Source organism: Lasioglossum baleicum, chromosome 3 (assembly GCF_051020765.1).
Source record: "Lasioglossum baleicum chromosome 3, iyLasBale1, whole genome shotgun sequence".
NCBI classification, from domain to species: Eukaryota; Metazoa; Arthropoda; class Insecta; order Hymenoptera; family Halictidae; genus Lasioglossum; species Lasioglossum baleicum.
In genome coordinates, this window is record NC_134931.1 from 3,155,252 (window position 1) to 3,177,039 (window position 21,788).

General features: G+C 40.1%; 2 protein-coding genes across 2 annotated transcripts; both read left to right on the top strand.

Moving 5' to 3' along the window:
- The first annotated feature begins 1,774 nt into the window (after positions 1–1,774).
- On the top strand, positions 1,775–9,350 carry LOC143221982 (D-aspartate oxidase-like). The gene is made up of 7 exons (XM_076447755.1): positions 1,775–2,141; positions 5,333–5,545; positions 5,650–5,878; positions 5,949–6,016; positions 6,106–6,223; positions 8,999–9,100; positions 9,185–9,350. Exons 1-7 carry the CDS (start codon positions 1,951–1,953, stop codon positions 9,293–9,295), a joined length of 1,032 nt encoding a protein of 343 aa, XP_076303870.1. The 5' UTR covers positions 1,775–1,950; the 3' UTR covers positions 9,296–9,350.
- Positions 9,351–9,501: 151 nt separating this feature from the next.
- On the top strand, positions 9,502–21,785 carry LOC143221977 (tubulin polyglutamylase TTLL13-like). Its single transcript, XM_076447748.1, has 12 exons — positions 9,502–10,956; positions 12,324–12,411; positions 12,471–12,761; positions 13,310–13,466; positions 14,517–14,617; positions 14,688–14,816; positions 14,917–15,142; positions 17,519–17,700; positions 17,774–18,011; positions 18,439–18,633; positions 19,422–19,760; positions 21,582–21,785. Exons 1-12 carry the CDS (start codon positions 10,695–10,697, stop codon positions 21,648–21,650), a joined length of 2,277 nt encoding a protein of 758 aa, XP_076303863.1. The 5' UTR covers positions 9,502–10,694; the 3' UTR covers positions 21,651–21,785.
- The last annotated feature ends 3 nt before the right edge of the window (positions 21,786–21,788 follow it).

The window sequence follows — 21,788 nt, forward strand, 5'->3', positions numbered from 1 at the left end:
CGTGTTTACATTGTGCCCTCTTCTGTCACGGCCACAAAATAATAGTATCCCTCTGCGATCTCTGTCGCAGCACAGAATCAAGAATCGGCTTATTGTTAGATCGCGACTTGACTGTACTACTAGATTTTCAAAGTGTCGATCTATCTATGAGAATAAGCGATAAAAAAAAGCATCGATCTGGAGCGTTCCGACTGTGAGTGTCCCTCGGAAAAACCAGCGATCTCCGCGGCCCTCATACACCCTTTATCGCATCACTTCCGGGCTATATGCAGTATTATGTCTAAGGCAGTCGTATGCGTTGTAAACAAACACTCGGTATCGTGAACTGTCATCAGCCATTTCGGTGAAACGCGTTCTGCGAGCGAGATATACGACACACGACATACGACGTACTAGGGGGCTTGGCTCAGGACTCAGGACTCATTGTCAGTCCATGGATCGCGCGCTCAAACGACCGCATCGAAAACCTCCCTTCTTCCGCGAGCTGTTCGTCATTCGTAGCTCGTCGTCCACGATCGGTTCGCGCAAAGTGTCATTGGAATCGGCGCGAGAGATAAATCAACCATTTATTATTTAAAGAAGTTCACATGTGTCGCGCAACCATGAGGTCCCGCGTTGCAAGAATTCCTACGAACCACAGACTGCCAGTGCCTGTACACAGACTTCAGGACTCCACTTTTGGTTCGATAAGGGAAATCTCGTACCTAGGTACGTTCGATTCGTTCAAATTGGAATTTTCTCGCCGTGGAAACTTGCAGCGGAACTTTCTGACAGCTGTAAAGTTGCCAATGCTTATCGGTTCCGAGATTATCAATCTTTTTAGACGTAGAGTGTCCAGGGCTTGCAATCCCGGGGATAGATGTGGGATTTATTTCAATCTAATATTTAGGGTGAACCACGAATCGTGATCAGTAGAGATTATTCAGTTATTACCAGTCAGATCGGAAATGTTTTTATGAGATATAGCATGGTTTCAAGAGAGCTTTCACGTGATTATAGCAAATTTTTTGTCGACTCTATTTTTTACATGATTCTTCAAAGTCACCTTCAATTTTTTGCAATTACACCTGTAATTCTTTTACGCCTATAAAAGAAACAAATATTTATAGATATTGCTTATACAAGAAACAAATTCAAGGAAAAGAATTTTTTGCGGATTTTTATTTTGCATAAAAATCCGCAGTCTACTGATCACTTACTAAACATTTAGGTATTGTATGAGGTATTATACCAAATTCATATCCACAAAATTTAGAAAATCACAGGGAATGGAGATATTCAAGCTAGGAAGAAATGTTTAATTTTCGAGTTGAAATAGCTCCGAGTGGAAAGGGTTAACGAGTAAACGGAAACCATGTTTTCCTGTTCTGAAACAATGTCGATCTGTTCCTCGGCTGTTCCGAAGGGTCTTGCAGTCACGTGGATTTCGAATATCAAGCGTCGCGCCTTCGGTAAGCAGAGTATAAGACCTTTGAGACACGAGATTTAAAGTATTATGCTCCGTTTACCGTCAGCGCGGTGCGGGACGATCATCGTTGGATCCGAGAAGTTGAAGATCGACAGGACAGGGGCATGGATCTATGTACATCGAGTCGGGTCTCTTTCCTCGCTGATTTTCGCGATTCCCATATTCTAGCATAATACTGCCGATAGATACGAGGGCATTATGCTAGAAATATGAGAAATCTCGTGAGTTTATTCGGAGCTTCATTCGCCGTCGAGGTCTTGACTCGACTATCGTCGCTGGCGAAAGCTCGTGCAAATACAACAAATTGTTTTATCGAACCGAGCTGGTTGATCTCTCGCGTGACTTCGCGCGAGAAGGTTATCGTTCTCTCTCGGAGAAAAACTTTCTTTTTTTTTCTTCGGTTATTTTCTGTCTCTGTACAAGCTGTTGCTGCTGCTGCGCGTTCGCGGACTAATGTAACAGACCCGGAAAGTGGCGTTTCGATGAAGATGAGAGTGGCGGTGGTCGGCGCTGGAATAATTGGCGTGACGAGTGCGCTCGCGGTGAAAAACGCTTTCCCGCGGTTCGAGGTGTGCGTTTTTGCGGACGAGTTTTCGCCGGATACCACTGGCGATGGGAGCGCCGGGCTTTGGAGCCCTTACCTTCTCGGCGAGACGCCTGTCGATCAAGTACAGTGAGTATCCGAGCTTAACACTAAACCTACCATTGCCGGTGAAATGACCGGTCTTACATTTTTAATTTTATAATTATTGGGATTATGACGAAATGATTCGATAAATTTCTTTATCCAAGCGCATATTTTGCAATAAAAATTGTCAATTTATCAGCTAAAACATTTTAATCGCTTTCAGTGCTCGGTAGTTTTAGTGTTAAGAGTTTTCCTGTCGATAGTTGCTCTCGAGAGCACTCTCAATGCGCGTGTCCATTTGGGAATACTACTTCAGAAATGTTTTGCTCTCGGAGATTGACGTGAGAGTCAACTGTCGGAAAGTCCTCTGAGGAATGTGGCCATTTGAATTGCATGCGTGTAGCTCTCAGATGAATTTCGGTAGTTGCAAAGGTACGAGTCCATTAAAACTATCGCGAGTTACTCACAAGAGTGAAATTCGTCAGTGTATACGGTATTGAGAGTGCTAGCGGAAAGCTTCACGAAAAACTTTCGGAGAGCGAACAGTAAGTTAAAATTGTGGAAGACAACACTTTTAGATATATTTTAAACTTAACAATATACAGTGACTCCCACTAATCTTCGGACACTCTTAAAAACACCGAAAGCTAGAGCAATTAGTTTACTACAGGATGTGGAAAGAAATTTTTTCAAATATTGCATTTGACCGGAATTGTAGAGGAAATACTAAATGTTGCATTTTACAATTTTTTTATGCGGGCCTACATTGAAATTTTGAAAAATATGTTTTGTAGATCTGTGTGGGTTATATGCATTGTGAAAGTTTCATCGAAATCGGTTGATGCAGGGAAAAATGACAGTCATTGAAAGATGTAAGAATCGCTTTCCATCGCTTCCCACAGATCTACAAAACGTATTTTTTAAATTTTCAATATAGGCCCACATAAAAAAGTTGTAAAATGGATCTTTTAGTATTTTCTCTACAATTCCGACTAATTGCAATTTTCGAAAAAATTTCTTTTCACATCCTGCAGTGAACTAAGTGCTGTAGCTTCCGAAAAAAGTTTGAATCGTATAGTCCAATATTAAAAAGATTATCGCGTTTTTTAGAGCGTCCGAATATTAATGGGAGTCACTGTATGTATACAACGTTCTTAAGGTTTCGGTCGAGATGGTAGTATGCTAGCTACTTGTGAACGGTTCAAGGTGTTCTTGAGTTCTAATTTTCTTTTTTATTGGTTGGCTGCAAAATCAATTTTAATTGCTGAGGGGATGGTGGGTTTTGGTCGTCGGAATGGGAGTGTGTTTCAATAAAACTATGTTTTGGCTAGGATGAATCAAGTGAGAAAGATATGAGAAATTACACGTGCTTGTTTGGCTTTTCCCTGTTACGCTCACGGTGGTCTCGAAGTGGTGTCCGATAACACCCAAATAATTCTGGGATCGTTGCATCGCGTCGAGTGTCTCGAGATATTGCAGCCGACCGTGTCTAATTCTCACGTTCGGTCTGTTTGAGACCCAACAAGCACTATCTAAAATTCAACATTAGTTTGAAATAATGTGATGTGAAGTAACTCGACTTATTATTTTTAAATTTTGATTTAGACCACTTTCATAATTATGGGCACATGTGTACAGTTAGGAGCAAGACTTAGGCGCAGTTTTAAACGTAATTTTAATGAAAAATTATTTCTTACAATATAAATCAAGTTACATCAGATGTTCGAACTGCGATCCATCTTCTACGATACAGAGCTCCGCTCTTTCTATTAGACTTTTCGTTGTCGCCATAATTAGGGCGTCTCGGTTTATGTTATTACATGCAGTTGTTATGCGATTATCGAAGTTCTTGAACATTATTGATTGCTGTATCGTATACAACAGATTGCAGATATCCCCAAAGATAAAAATCCAACGGAGACAGATCTGGAGAACGCGGTGGCCAACGAATTGGACCACACACACACATACGTTCTTTTCTAAACTAAATTTCTAAACTAAAAAAAAAAAAAATACAAAAATAATAATACAAAAATCTAACACATAGAGCGGAGTTCTGTATCATAGAAGGTGGATCGCAGTTCGAACATCTGATGTAACTTGATTTATATTGTAAGAAATAATTTTCCATTAAAATTACGTTTGCAGAAAATTTTCAAGTTTGAGGTCATAGTACAGTACACTGTTAAATTCGTCTCGACGTCAAAAACAATCCTATGATGTCCAAAACATATTGTGCCATTTACAAAAGTCAAGGTGACCTTTACTTTTTTACGTAAAAAGCATTTTTCCAGATTTAAGAATATGCGAACATGTAGCTCACCAAGTACTGAGAAACTTGTCTAACACATTTTTTAATTGCACTACTGGAAATGCCTAAAAAATGGTGACATAACTTAACGGACACACCCTGTATACGCTCCGAAAATTTCATTGATATTGGTTAATTGGTTTACGAGTTATAAACGATCAAAAGTGGTAAAAATTTCAATTTTTCAAGATTTCTGGCCTTTTTACCACTTTTTTCGTTTATAACTTGTAAACCAATTAACCAATTTCACTGAAATTTTTGGAGCGTATATAATTTATACAAATTGACCAAACACATCTTTTAAATATTCGTTATTGGCCCAGCTAAAAAAGTCGCAGAAATCAATTTTTACTATTATTTTTCACAATTCCGACCAAATGGATTTTTTCAACATATTTTTTAGACGTCATTTACTAAGCCAATTCATCTAGCCTCACAGAGAAATTAAAGTCGTTTGGTCCATTCATAAAACAGTTATGCTGATTTAAAGTGCGTGTGATCAGTAGACTGCGGATCTTTATGGAAAATAAAAAATGTTTGCATTGATTGCAAGACACAGGAGCCAAATAAAAATTTTTTATTAAGCTTAATTTTCATATTAAACTGAAAATAATACACTGATGTCCTTAAATCTTTTTGATATGTCCACTGCTGTCAATTGTACGTACCCATTTTTGTCATAAATGCATAAAATCCGCAGTCTAGTGATCAGTTTTGCTCCTAACTGTATTGTACGTTGCAGTAAATGTACAATATGTAGATGCACAAAACGATATATAATAGATGCACACAGTAATTTTAAACAATTCCTTCATGGCGTCATACGGGAGTCTGTACTACATTTTGATTGGCTACATAAGGGTTGAATCGTTCCGACTGTTCTTTGTAACGTACGATAGCTTACACGCGGTCGGTACCTCTATAGAAAATGGGCTGGCATCACGTTTCGATGGCTCGAGGGATTTTGGCGATCTGGCCAGGCGCCGGAAATAGGAATCTCGTTGCTACCAGTTTACCGCGTAACCAGCGATCCTCGAGGCTACGCTGACTCCAGCTGGACGAAACTGGCCTATGGCGCGCGCAAGCTCTCATCCGAAGACTTGAACAGACTGAACGAGGAGCATGGATCGAGTTACAAGTAAGTATCTTTATCCTTTTAAGTGGACAACTGTAGATTTTGGTTCTCCACTCGAGAGTTAATCAAAAGAACAGCGATCGCAGTCTGATTCGAAACGATTTCAGGGACGGATGGATGTTCCTGTCGTACACCTGCGAGCCGATCACGGCGTTGCCTTGGTTGATGAAGAAGTTTGTCGCAGCGGGCGGTCAATTTCACAAGAGAAGAGTCGAAAAGTTGCACGAGCTGATCGACGACGATGGATACGATTTGGTAATAAATTGCAGCGGTCTCGGCGCTCGGTTGCTCGCCGCCGATAACACGGTTACGGCTATCAGAGGTCAAGTCGCCAGGGTGTGTATTTGTGTATGTACAATATGTATACTCGAAAAGAAGAGAGTCTATTCGGATTTTCGCGTTCAAGGTGACGGCGCCTTGGGCGATGCACGGACACCTCGTCGACGACCACGACTCGCACTACGTCATTCCAAAGTAACGAATCGCTACACAGTACCGTAACGCTGTATTTGCGCGCGATAACGTCAGGTTGCCTGATCGAATGCTATTTGCTTTTTTTCAAGTATCAATACTATGGTGTTGGGCGGCACGCATCAAGAGAACGACTACGACTGCACGCCACGGAAGGAAGACTCGGAGTTCATATATGAAGGGTGCAGACGAATCTTGCCCGCCCTCAAGGTAACGTTGATGATCCATCGATCCTCGAGGAATCTTAACACTAACCGTACCGAGTAAAAAAGGTGACTGATATACATTGTTTTGTAAAAATTACAAGGCTGAACTTATTTAGATTTCTCACAATTTTGATAAGAATATGTGCTTGAATAAAGAAATGTAATCATTTCTAATGGAAACATCTTTATAATTTCAATAATCGAAATATTTAAATAAAAATAAATTTTTTAAAAACACCACGTTTTAGAACGGACTAAAAAGTATAGAATAATTAAAAAATATATATCATGTTTAGAAAACGGACTAAAAAGTATAAAATAATTTTTCCTAACCCCATACAGATAGTCCTAAAAATTTGTGATTGTGAATTTCTAATAACTATGAAAATACTTGTAAGATTTAAAACGAAAAACGTGGGGCTCAAGATAATACAGTACGGAGTGTAGAGAGTAGCTGCCCTTGAGAAAACACACACAACAGTTCATATCAATTGCAGTGCAATAAAATTGTTAGTGACTTAGGTGAACTATTCATGCATCAATTATCTATTATCTGCGCCCCACGTTTTTCGTTTTAAATCTTACAAGTATTTTCATAGCTATTACACAAAAATTCACAATCACAAATTTTCAGGACTACCTGTATGGGGTTAGGAATCTGTATGGGGCCAGGAAAAATTATTTTACACTATTCAGTCCGTTCTAAAACGTGGTATTTTTAAAAAATTTATTTTTATTTAAATAATTATTTTTTGCTTTTTAGTCTTGTGTGTGTGAAATTTTACAATTGATTTTAAACATTTTGATGAAATTATAACAAAGACATGTAGTGGGGATGAATGGGGATGAGTCAGCGCGGGAAGGTGTAACGGTTAAATTAATAGTTTATATTTCTTAAACGCATAGGCTTTTCTAAAAAATTTTTTTAAATATTGCATTGTCATCCAGTTCTGAGCTATGTTTAAAATTTCAAGTCTTTAGCGGAACTTAGTTTAAAATCGCTTGCAAAATTTGTATCGAACAGACAGACAGACAAGAAAGCGAGCTAATAAAAACGTGGTAAAATAGAAAATATGAAACCAGTCATTTGACCGGTCGTGGTACGATTAGTGTTAAGGGGGTAGTCTCGTTTCCAGGATTGCAAGGGTGCGGGATGCGCCTTTTCATTTCTTGATAGTGCAAAGATGGGGTTTTTCAGTAGTCAAAAACCTCAGAAGTTTTATTTTCACGTTACGAGGCATAATTTCCATTATTCGGCAGCACGTAACTGTCGCAACTCTATGAAAATAGCTACACGCGCAGCTGTATGCTTCCAAATAATGCAAATTACGCCTCGTAAACGTAAAAATAGGACTTCTGAGGGCGATCGCGGCTTATCTAGCGCTATTCACTACTGAAAAACCCCATCTTTGCATTATCGAGGGCACATGCCGCACCCTTGCAATCCTGAAAACGAGTCCACCCCTCAATAGCAATCTATCTAGTGTTCCTGATTTCTCAACGTTTTCCATTTCTCGAGAATTCTCGAGAATTAGGGTGGACCTAAGCTATACTTGGAGAAAGATTTTTATCGAGATACAATGCACGCAACTATCCAGTATTGTTCCTTTAGGTGAGAAAATATTTGTGCAAAAGAGATCGATCGGATAAAAGGATGACGTGGCACACTTAAATTGAAAATTTTGAAAATTGTGAAATTCACCTTAACTATGGAACATGACACATCGTTGGATTTGTCTCTTTTTCTGAATAGCAATATAGAATAATTATATGAGCTCCTTTAAATAAAAATAACGATGACCTTGAAATTTCGAACTATGATTTACAAAAAATTTTTATTTTGCCATTATATTCACCTTATTGAACAGTGCAAATTTCTCCTGTGATATTGTTTCGTATAATCACAAGTAACAGAGATATTGGAATACCTACATTAAAATGCAGCATATTTTGACCGATGGTAGGACATACAGTAAGGAGCATAACTGATTCCACACACTTTAAATCAGAACAACTTTTTCATGAATGGATAAGTCCTCTGTAAGACTAGAAGAATTAGTTTAGTAAATGATGTGTAAAAAATATGTTGAAAAAATGCATGTGGACGGAATTGTGAAAAGCAATAGTAAAAATTGATTTTTACCACTTTTTTTAGCTGTTCCAATTACGAAGATTCAAAAGATGTGCCTGGTCACAACTGGTATAAATTATATACGCTCCCAAAATTTCATTGAAATCAGTTAATTGGTTTACGAATTATAAACGATCAAAAGTGGTAATTTCTAGTATATCATAAAGTGGCAAGTTTTACCATTTTTGATCGTTTATAATTCGTAAACCAATTAACCAATTTCAATGAAATTTCAGCGCGTATAATATAATTTATACCAGTTGACAAAGACATTTTTTAAATTTTCGTTATTGGGCCAACTAAAAAAGTTGTAAAAATCAATTTTTAGTATTGTTTTTCACAATTTCGACCAAATGCATTTTTTCAACTTATTTATTACACGTCATTTACTAAACTATTTCTTCTAGCCTTACAGTGAAATTGAACTCGCGTTTGGTCCATTCATATTCTGATTTAAAGTGTGTGGAATCAGTTATGCTCCTTACTGTATGTTTTTGTTAACTTCCGAAAATATGTTCTAAAATAAATGAGATTCATAAGAATTTTTCTAGATTTAAATCTCTCGAGAAATATTTTAATCTCTCGAGAAATGAGAAATAACCAATTACAAAATTTCTCGAGAAATTCTCGGAAATTCTTTGGCTGCAGGGGCTCGAATCGGTGAAAGAGTGGGTGGGTCTTCGACCTGGAAGGGCCAGCGTCCGCCTCGAGTCGGAAGTCCTCGAATCTCCTCGCGGCAAGAAATACACGGTATCGGAAACAAGGAAATACGTCTATCATCTATCCGATAAATCGTAAGACTCGACTGTACAATATCTACGATATTTGTTCCAGATAATACACAATTATGGTCACGGTGGAAGCGGCGTGACGCTCTGTTGGGGTTGCGCTATGGACGTTGTCGCGATTCTTCGAGCCAATCGGTTATTGAACTCGCATTTGTAACATTCAATGAACAATAAACATATACACAGGTGTCTAGACGTTCGTGTTCTCATTGTCGCGACGCTGGGTCGGCGATCCCACCCTCGCGATGAACGCGCGAGCCGTTTAGGAGCGTTCGTGATGTTCTTTGCAACTGCGCGAACTTGGTCGAACGTGGGAAGACTGCAATTAAGGGAAACGGAGTCATAGGTTCGGGTTGCGTTTTGCGTGGACGACGGCGGCGGCATGCCGCAGTGATATCGACGGAGCTGCGTCGAATCGCGTCGCGTCGCTAGAAACTAGAGATCGCGGTTTTGAACGTGTACTAAAATACACGTGTACACGTGGTACGTGGACAGTGTAGTACGAATTTAAGAACCTGTGAATACGGATCCTTAAATACTCACTACACGGTTCACGTACCACGTGTATTTATACAGGCTAAGTCACAGAAGAAACAGAACACCTGAATACCTTTGTTGGATTTAAAGATTCGAAATCTGGCGACATGGGAATTTGAATGGTATCGAAGGACGCACGTCGCCATCGTAATATTATTCTTTTTTGTGCTTTTTCACGGTATTTTCAAGGTCACGAACGTTTTTCTAAAATGGAACTGCATATTTTTCTTTGTATAATCGTAACCGACATCTAAACGAATTCAGCCATGTACACAATGTGACCTTTAAATGACCTTCCCGAAAAATTGGAATAAATAAAATTCAACGTGTAAGGTCCATTTGCTGAAAATTATTACCTTGATATTAAACATTTGATTTAAACATGGCTGAATTCGTTTAGATGTCGGCTGCAATTATACACGGAAAAAATATGCAGTTCCATTTAAAATGGGTTGGTGACGTTGAAAATACGGAAAAAAAGGCACAGGAAAGAATAATATTGCAATGGCGATGTGCGTCCTTCGATACCATTCAAATTCCGATGTCGCCAGATTTCAAAGATATTCAGGTGTTCTGTTTCTTCTGACTCACCCTGTATACACGTGAAACAGGGATCCCTAGTAGAAATCCGCGGAACGTTTCTGTTTCAGCCGTCGCGTTCAGGAACGATTCCGTCGACGATCATCCCCGGTTATCCTCGAATTCCCGACAGTTTCGCTGTCCCTTTGGTCGCGCGATGGCAAAACAATTGATGGAAGCGGCGTCGCGCGAAACGCGACTCGCCACGACTTCGCGAGAGACAGGAACCGGCTTTCGGATCTCGTGTCGGGAGAGAAATTAACCTGATACCGATTCTCGAAAATCGAAAACTGAAAGGAAACGGTTCGTCGGTGCGTTCGACGATTCGCGTTGTTCGTCGAGAACGAATCGACGGTACGATGCGCCCGGTCCGATCGAATTAAACGACTCGATGCCGCGCGACGACGACGTGTCGTTCAAAATAATGAGATACGCCGGTCATGAACGTCGCTGGACACAACCGCAGACGTCCCTCGATGCCGAACCGGGAACGGGAACACGAGCTCGTTGTTGAGAGAAGCAATACCAGCGACTCCGATTCGAGCGGCGACGTACGATTCTGCAACGCCGTACATGGAGATCGGTGCAGGAAGCTCTCTGACGTCTCATCGAGCATCGTCCCGTTCGTCTCGGAATCGACCAAGCACGGTCGAGAACCGATCGGGAATTTACCGCCGCCGCCGGACAAGAAAGACGATAAAGGTATCGCTTCTAACCTAGACGCCGCCATCGAGGTAACGCGTGTCTCGATTCGATCCTCGAATTTCTTTAAAGGTTTTGCACTCCAAATTCATTCTTTTGATATAATCAATTTGATCCTTGTGCAAATCAATATCACCCTTCTGCAAATAAAGTATTTTTAAGTAAGTTTTTGTAAAAAAGATCTAATCATATATCATATATTTATTGCAAAGATGTACATCAAATACTTCTTTAAAATCAATATTTATTTATAGGAAAATTGAGTAGATGAAATTCAAAATTGTTGAAAAATTTTAAAAATTGAAGACGTCAATATATGACTTCTCCTCTATTAAAATTATTAAGGGAAGAAGTAACATACAATTTAGTTTCTATTTCTGGCAATCGATGCAGGCAAGTTTTATTTTACATAAAGATCCGAAGTCTAGTAATAATTACCAATTCGTTAACTTTGTAATGTACGAAAACTATGTGTAGATACGTATATTCATTGTAGCCATTTTCTGATTAATAAATTTGAAAAACGAAAGTACATATTTATTGAAGCGCATTGAGTCTTCCCTCGCAGTAATGACACCGTTCACGCGTGTCTAAGTAAGTATATGATTTAATCGAAATAGAGAGATAATTAATTTTACATTATTCTTAATGGGTGAAATTGATTTGCAAAATGTTGAATTTGCAGTGCAAAACCTGTAGATCTGAAATAAATGAAGAACGTACAAAATTCTGTGGAATTTTATTTTATAGTGTTTTTTGAAAATTGTTCGAAGCCATAAATGCATAAAGATAAAGTCTACTCATAAGTAGACTGCGGATGTTCATGCAAAATAAAAATAGTTTGCATCGATTGCAAGAAATTGAAACCAAATTGAATGCTATTTCTTCCCTTAATGATTTTAATAGAGAAGGAATCATACAGAGTGTCTCAAGAGTCCTTCAACATCCGGAAATGGGAGGTTCCTGAGAATATTTGAAGCAACATTTTCTTTCGCAAAAATGGCGTTCGCGGCTTTGTTTAAGAGTTATTAACGAAAAACACGGACCAATCAGAGCGCGGCTACATCGGATTGATTCTGGCTCGGCCAACGGCGACGCCAGTCGGACTCCCCGTTCGCTGTAGCCGCGCGCTGATTGGTCCGTGGTGGTTTTCCGTTAATAATTCCTTAACAAAGCCGCGGACGCCATTTTTACAAAGGAAAATGTCGCTTCAAGTGATCTAAGGAACCTCCCATTTCCGGATGTTGAAGGAATTTTGAATCCCATCTACTTAATTTTGCTGTAAACGCATAAAGACCCGCAGTCTACTCATAAGCAACAGCTCTAGTTTGCTCGCAAACTGATTTGGGGAGGGTTGGATTTGCCAGCGGACCTCTCGTTCGCGGACACCGACGCGGAGTCTCGTAAGGGCAAGGACGAATCCTCGAACAAGTCCAAGAAGAAGAAGAAACGCAGGTACGCAAGCTGTCGTTGCGGTTGTCGTGGTTCTAGCGATAAGTAGGATTCTCGTGAAGGTATCTGACGATATGCACGAGCAACTGCAAGTACGAGGTGGTGAGGCGCGTGGCGGCGCGCTTCGGGATGAAAGAGGTCACCGAGGACAGCAGTTGGAATCTCTACTGGACAGACTTGAGCGTCAGCGTCGAGAGGGCCAAGGACATGAAGAGGTACCAGAAGGTGAACCATTTCCCCGGAATGACCGAGATATGCAGGAAGGATCTGCTCGCGCGGAACCTGAACCGCATGCTCAAGCTCTATCCGAGGGACTACAACTTCTTCCCGAAGACGTGGTGCTTCCCCGCGGAGTAAGCTGACCGCGATCGTTAGGCTGCAATCACAGTGGATCCATGTCGGACGATTCGGCCGACGCACAGTGGTTCAGAATCGCCAAAACGTGCCCAAAAATCGAACACATACTCCAATTTTGTTGAAAATCGAGGGTTTTTTTTGTGTCACTGAAAAAATTGTCAGATTACCTTGAAATCTAGTATTCCCATATTTTTTGGGTCGCTGAATATGAATTTGATTTCAACATTTCAAATGGCGGATTCAATATCCAGGACCCGAAATCGCCGGAGTATTAATTTTTTAATAAATTAGAGTACTCCTTGTGTTTTGGTCATGTTTTAACGATTTGTGTTGCCTATTTATTATTGTAACTTTTACATTTGCAAGTATTTGTAAGAAATTTTTATGCAGCCATCTTGAGAAGGCTCTAACAAATACTTCTGTGCAAAATTTATCGTGAACTCCGCTTTGTAATCGTTATTAATCCACTGTAATCGCGGCCTTGGACAGACACGCGACGGATTTTCCGACGGAGGATATCCTCGTCTCCCTATACATATTTCAGCCACGGAGAGGCGATGGCCTACGCGAAGCTAAGACGCTCGAAAACCTTCATCGTGAAGCCCGACACCGGCTGTCAGGGCCGCGGTATCTACTTAACGAGGAACCTGAAGGACGTCAAGCCCGCCGAACGCATGATCTGCCAGGTTTACGTGGCCAGGGTATGCAACTCTTTCCAAAGCTCGACCGTTCTTCGTTATCTCTAGACTGCAGATGTTTATGCATTCATAGGAAAATTGAGTAGATGAAATTCGAAATTGTTGGAAAATTTTGAAAATTGAATATGTCAATATATGATTTCTCCTCTATTAACAGGTTACCGACCGGTGATTATTGCATAATTTTTAAAAATCTATGGCTAAACACTTTTTAATGGAACGTTTGATAGCAACAGCAATTTTCATTGTGAGCTAACAAGTCACTCTCAATAACGTCATCTGATAGTTCCATTTAAGATTGCAATGTAAAAGAAAATTTCTATACTTCCTTTTAGTACGGCATAATTATTAAAAATCCTATTAAGGTGGTTGACTCGTTTCCAGGATTGCAAGGATGCGGAATTCGCCTACTCATTTCTCGATAATATAGGGTGTCTCAAAATGACCTGACATTTTAAATTGCGCTCCATTTTTTTTTGTGGCGAACATAGAGAATTACACGATCCAGCCACGCATAGAAATGGTGAAAATTCACTACAAAAAATGGTGAAAATTTTTCAGAGACGGTTCGAAAAGTCCGCACGTCATTTGGTCATCATAACGCACCATCTCGCAACACTATGGTGCATTTAATCATAAAATTTGAGGATAGTGGTTCAATTCTGACCGCGAAAAGCAGTGGCCGTCCCCGTACCGGTCGGTCGAATGAAAACATAGTCGCAGTGAGTGTTGACGAAAGTCCTTCCACCTCGATTCGCAAACGAAAAAATAGGACTTTCGAGTTTTATCTAGCGTTTTGGACTACTGAAAAAACTCCTGTGTGTATATTATCGAGAAATGAGAAGGCGAATCCCGCACCCTTGCAATCCTGGATAAAGGAGTCTACCCCTTAATAGGCTTCCGGTAGGTAAAGCGTTAAAATCATTACGAGAACAGTAAACATTCACTGTGGTTTCTATTCGTTGCAATCGATGCAGATAATTTTTATTTTGCATAAAGATCCGCAGTCTAGTTATCTCGAATCCGAATGATCACTGGTCCCTGTTTTCTCAGCCTTTTCTGATCGACGGCTACAAGTTCGATCTTCGGATCTACGCTCTGATCACCTCCTGCGACCCTCTCAGAGTATACGTGTACAATGACGGTCTGACGAGGTAAAGAACGCGTGCCGTTTTCTCTTTCTCCTTTCATCGTTCTTCGTTCCTCTCGTTTGTTCGTCGTCAGGTTCGCCACGAGCAGATACAAGGAACCAACCGGACACAACACGTCGAACGTGTTCATGCACTTGACGAACTACGCCGTGAACAAGCACAGTCGAATGTACGTTATCGACGACGAAGTCGGCAGTAAAAGGTAGGTGGGTAATTGTCATTTCTTTTTTTTTTCTTTTTTTATATACATATGTATTATGTATGTATATATTATTATCGATACGAGAGCCGTTTCAACGCAGGAAGATATCCACGTTGAACAAGTGGCTGAAAGTGAAGGACATCGACGTGGACGAACTGTGGCGGAAAATCGACGAGATCATTATCAAAACGATCCTGGCGGCGTACCCGATATTGAAGCACAGTTATCACACGTGCTTCCCGACTCACGATAAAACGTACGCGTGCTTCGAATTGCTCGGCTTCGATGTGCTGCTAGATTGGAAATTGAAGCCGTACCTTTTAGAGGTAACGATAACTGTTGCGAGCCAACCATCGAACCCCGCGAATTCGATACGCTTGCGACCGAGATTAGATTAACCAGGGATTCTAACCCGACGCCTAATCCTAACTCGAACCCGGTTCACCAAAGAAGGTTACTGTAACCCACTGTAACCCAATACTAACCTCGATTTTTTAATATGTCGTCAGCTAGTCGACTGTTTCTACAGTCAACTAGAATATGGAAGAAAAAGAAATATACATATAATAAATAATAAAAAAATATCGATGACTTTTTTTGAGAACTCCGGAAAAAAAGAAAAGCATTCGCCTTGTACATAATTCCACTTATACATATTATACAATACGTTCTTTCAGACACACAACATTCATACCGTTCATAATTATTACCTAAGATATGAATTTCTCCACATCATTAATAAGTTGTTCTAATATTATTTAAAATTGATTCGTAGATAAACTCAGCGGATTGGCACCGAAGCATAATTATAAATAAGGAAAGAAGTTCGTACTTCGTAATCAAAAGCTGTTCTTAGTGTGGGTTACAGAGTTTCGTGGGTTACAAAGAACCGAAACTGATTCGGATTGTGGTTACGATCCCTGTTTGAAAGCTTTCCGATTATAACCCGCTCTTATACAGGGTTAACCGAGTTACAGTTGGGCATCTAATATCCGGTTACCGAAACTACGCAGGTTATTGAGAATCGAATCCGGATTTTTGCGGTTCGACGTGCTTTCCATGTTTTAGTTCAGAACACTGTTGAAACATAGACAAAATTGCTATGTGTACCACGAAATTATTTATGAATGTACAACCCCTGGCAGCATGTTTCCGATCGGAGGCATAGATACGGATTTTAGAAAAATCATTCACAATTTAGAAGTATTAAATATTACTTTGTGGAGTTAAAACTGATCGGAAATTAAAAGAGGCTTATTGAAGAATCAAAAACAATGAAATAACATAAGCTTCCATTTATTGTAACAAAGAAACGAGAAAATATCTTCGCCCGACATGAGTTGCTGCCAGTGACGGGATACGGCGCACAGTGGGACCTTTCGTCCACTCAACGTTAAAACACGTTCTTACCATAACCTCCCTATTTTTCCCATATTCTGCAAAGTTTCAGCTTTAATTTTAAAAAAATTTCATCGCTCAACCTCATTTCTATCGAAAGTTCTTTGATTTCGTCTCCGATTTGGACGAAAGGTCCCACTGTGCGGCGCGGCGAAGACATTTTGCTTTTTGGTTCGAAAAATATAAGCGTGGTAAAAACGTCGACCTTGCAAACTTTAAAGGGTGGTTTCTCAAGATAAAAGTCTGCTATATCATGTGATATAGTTCGATTTTACGTCGGACCCGTATTTTTTATGATAAACTGAAACATATCCTCAATAATTGGTGGAAAAGTGGTGTCTCTCCATATTTAACGATTGTTTAAACACGTGTAAACATTCATAATGTATTAATAGTTGATATCACTGTATTCGGGAAAGTCTACAGAACCTTTTGCTGCAAAGAACAATCCAATATCTTTTATAATAACATCACAATATTTGTTTAAAGTTAGAAAATATGTTTTTTTCAAAATCAAGGTTCTCAAAAACTGTCCTTCTAGGGGAAAAATTAAGAGCAGATTCGGAATTAGCGCAAAAAACTCTATAAGAATCATCCAACAGTAATTGTTGAACAAATTTGATGTTGGACAGTGTAAATCGAATCGGAAACTTTCTTCCAGCTGTTCTATTAATCGGGAACTTTTTTCCGTGTAACATTTTGTTTATTTTCTCGTTTCTTTGTCACAATAAATGGAAGCTTATGTTATTTCATTGTTTTTGATTCTTCAATAAGCCCCTTTTCATTTCCCATCAGTTTTAACTCCATAAAGTAATATTTTATACTTCTGAATTGTGAATGTTTTCTCTAAAATCCGTATCAACGCCTCTGATCGGAAACATTCTGCCAGGGGTTGTGGATCAGTAAAATAAGTAGACTGCGGATCTTTGTGCAAAATAAAATCTTTCTACCTGAATTGCAACACAAGCTGTGGAGTGAAATAAATATTGAATTTCTTGTTGAAGACGTTTAATAGGTTAAAAATAATATGTATAGATGTATATTTAAATTCTTCAAATTTCTTTACTGTCAGAAATTAGATCTACCCATGTTTATTATAAATGCATAAAATCCGCAGTCAAAAAATACGCAACCAGCGGCGCAAAAGTTAACATCGAGTCTGGCTCGACATAGAACCGGAAAAGGATTAATTGTAAGCGGAGTCTCGTAATTGTCTGATCTTCGCTTATCTCCGCTGGTAAATGGAAATTGTTCGTTTCGAGCGTTGTGTATAATAGAAGACGTTCTCTATGGAAACGCTTTAGGTGAACCACTCGCCGAGCTTTCACACGGACGCGCAGATCGACAAGGATATAAAGGAGGGTCTACTGATGGACACGTTCGCTATGCTGAACTTGCAGCAGTGCGACAAGAAGAAGATCATCGAGGAAGACAGGAGACGTGTCAGGGACCGATTGCTCCAGGGAATAACCTGCAAAGACAGCAGGTAAATCGTCTCGAGATAGTTCCAGAGATCTCGGACAAAAGACTAATTCAGCGATGTTCGCTTCTCGGCGAAGTGTCAACGATTCGACGATGATGGCGGCGGCGAAGCTCGATAAAACGGAGGAGGATTACCTCGAGCGACAGTTTCAATGGGAGGACGAGCATATGGGGAATTTTCGTCGGATTTATCCGTGCTCGGGTTCCCAGAAGTACGAGCCGTTTTTCAAGCAGAACAGCATCTCCGTGTTCCAGGATACGGTGGCGTCGCGAGCCAGAGAGGAAGCCTCGAGGATCCAGAAGGAGGAGAACGAGGTCAATCATGCGAAATATCCTATACATACGAGAGTATGTACTAGGGTGGTTCTTATTCTCGACTTTTGAATTTCTTTTACGGATAAACGATGATTTAATGGATTGAACATTGAAATAATTAATCTAATGCTGATAAAATCGTTTTTCTCGAATATCTCCTAAATTGTTTACCGTATCGAAAAATATATTAGACAAAACCTGTAGACGTGGACATGCTGCGTCTTTTATGTCGTATTGCTTTTCTTCGTAAAACGAACGGTTTTCGAAAAAATTGAGAATTGAAGTGTGGTTTCATTATCTTTTATCAATGAACATGAGCGAAAAATGTGTGTTTTTTTAAACCTGTGGAGCATATTTTTGACAAAACTAAATAAGATCCACTCTATTATGTACGTACAAGCTGTAACTAGGATCGTTTGGCGTACAGGCGAAGCTGAAGGAAGCCAAGGAGCAGGAGAGCAAGAAGGTGATCGTCAAATGGAGCGACTCGAAGCTGCATCCGGAGAGTCCGAAGGTGATGGCCTACGGTCGGAAGTCAACGTCGACGTCTTCGACCACCTCCAGCAACCATGGCAGGAGCAAATCCGCGGTTATGACCAAGAAGCAGCCGATTCCTCCAAACGTCAGTTTATCGACCACCTTTCACTTGAATCATCTTCCTTTGATCTTTTCGAAGACAAGTGTCCCGAAAGTTACGTATCTCCTATATGCCCACGATAATTGCCAGTCTGGTACGTTATAAAAATTGTGGTACGTTAGGAGGTGCGTAACTTTGATGATCGATATCTCTGAAATCGAAAGCTGTGGAGGAACTATCACGAAAGCTCGTGAAGATCAAAGTCGGACAGTCAGAGTCATTCTCCGGTGTATTAGGTGTGCAAATAAGTTGTTTCCCCTATTTTTCCAAATTTAAGATTGTGTTACATAAATCAGGCACAAGATTACGTCTCAAAGTAATCACTAGACTGCGGATTTTATGCATTTATAGTAAAAATGAGTAGGTGTAATTTAAAATAACAAAAAACATACGCGTGGAAAACCACGCGCGGCAGAAGTGAAACTCCTTTGAAGTGACAACAAGATCAGGAACAACTCTCGATGCAGTATTTGCAAGACATTTCGACAAAATTGAATCAAGAATATTTATATCATATTTTAGCTATCACACAAGGCAATTGTTTCAATGATAGAATCATCGAAAATCATAGAAAAAATAATGAACGATCAAAATTTGCGACGCAAAGAAAGAGACATAGTTCATAGCATTTCCCATACGCTCTCCTTCTTTGCGTCGCAAATTTTGATCGTTCTCATTATTTTTTATTCATTATTACTTATCTGCACACCTCATACCTTACCCGTATCGATTGGTAATCGAAGTCGATGATCCAGTCGGTCGTCCAATTCCAGGCGAAGAAACAAACGGCGAACACGATTTCGGCAGCAGCGAACGCTCTATACTCGTTCGAGCCTGAGATAATCTGCGAATCCGAGGAGCGGGAACGCGTGACGGCATTGGCTCAGCGAGATTTCCTGATCAAGAGCTACGGCGTGTTGGAGCAGATCTACATGGCGATGAAGAGGAACGGCACGCTGCGAGCCGTCGACGAGAAGAAGTACGGACTGTACGGTAGACTCGGTTGCACGGAGAACGTGTCTAAGAGCGCGATCTACTGCAGACACAAATGTCACCAGCATCGTCGCCAAACCGCCATGGAGGCGGATTATCCGTTGCAGTACTCTTTGAAAGCAAGTAGTGTCCGAGTCGGTGGAACAGATACGGCGACCCGTGGCAACTAGAGATCACGGTTTTGGACTTGTATTGAGGATACACGTATTCACGTGTACTAATAACACTGTCCAACACCAAGTTTGTTCCACAACTACTGTTGGGTGGTTCTTATAGAGTTTTTCGCGCTGATTCCGAATCTGTTCTTAATTTTTTTCCTAGACGCACAGTTTTTGAGAAAAATAACTTTGAAAGAAAAACATATTTTTAAACTTTAAACAAATATTGTGGTGTTATTATAAAAGGTATTGAATTGTTCTTTACAGCAAAAGATTCTGTAGACTTTCCCGAATATAGCAATATCCAATATTAATACATTATGATTGTTTAAACATGTTTAAACACGAGTTGCCGCCAATGGCGCTCGGGACGGGATACGGAGCGGCAAACGACCGTTCTAGTGGTGAGCGCCACTGGTGGCAATTCATGTCGGGCGAAGATATTTTGCTTTCTGGTTCGAAAAAAACGTCGACGATCCAAACTTGACAGGGTGGCTTCTCAAGATAAAAGTCTGCTCTATCGAGTGGTATAGTTCGATTTTCCGCTGGACCCTTATTTTTTTAGATAAATTGAAAAATATCCTAAAAAATTGGTGCAAAAGTGGTGTCTCTCCGTCTTTAATCATTGTTTAAACATGTTTAAACAATCATAATGTATTAATATTGGATATCACTGTATTCGGGAAAGTCTACAGAATTTTTTGCTGCAAAGAACAATTCAATATCTTTTATAATAATTCAAAGCCATGTTCCTAAAAAACTGTGCGTACAGGGAAAAAATTATATACAGATTCGGAATAAGCGCAGAAAACTCTATAAGAATGGCCCAACAGTAATTAGGGAACATAAAAAAAGTTGAAATTTGTTGGACAGTATAATTAAGTAGGGGTGTGCTGTACCCGTAATTTACGAGCTGAGCTAAACCCGATTAGATTGCTCGAGCCGAGTCGAGCATTTGATTTTCGAACTGTTTGAAAAAAATGCGAGCTACTTGAAAAAATCAAACGGCTCGAATATTCGAGCCCCCGTAAAACTTCGATCTACTCGAAACTGAATTTTCAGCTCGAACAGGTCTTTAGCTTTCGAGTTAGCGTGCGTAACACACGTAGTTGACCGTGCAGAACACAGGCAGTTTGACGAGAATCGCGACTTTACTGTATCCGAGTACATAATTGAAAAAATTACGAGCTAAAAATTCATTTTCAAGTAGATCAAAGTTTTACGAGGGCTCGCCGTTTGATTTTTTCAAGTAGCTCGCATTTTTTTTCAAACAGTTCGTCGATTTCAAGTAGCTCGGAAAATTCAAACGCTCGACTCGGCTCGATAGACCGAGTAATGACTCGAATCGAAATTAGAGTACTCGAATATATCGTCATTAGCAGTCCGATCGAAAATGTTTTCATCAGGTATAGCATGGTTTCAAGAAAGCTTTCACGTGATTACAGCAAATTTTTGGTCAAATCTTTATTTTCCTTGATTCTTCAAGGTCACCTTCAGTTTTCTGCAAATACATGTATTTATACACGTATAATTTGATGCACGTGAACACGTGTGCTGCTGCACGGATTATATTAATTACACGTGTATTTTGAATACACGTATCTCTAGTGGCAACCATGGCTAGCGAAAAAGCTCTTTCAGCGTGGAATTGGAAACCCATAGGGTTCCTTTAGGAGATGACGGTGGTGTCAGTCGCTTGTCTGTTCCACCGATAGATAGATTCCTCGCGGGTTGCTCCCGACCGGGATTAAACGTCCGTCCTTTCTTCTTTTATTCCTGCAGGGTAAAGTACCGGCAGATGACATTTCGTTTATGAACGCAGGAAAAGCAATCGCGAACAAAAGGTGTTGAAACCGCTCGCGCTCGGTTTTTCTTTTCTTTTTCAAAGAACGTAGGAGAGGTGAGACGCGAGCCGACTCGACTTCTCTCGACTCGACTCGATTCGGAGGGGAAAACTAGAGATATAAAACGAAGCATGTATCGACGCGT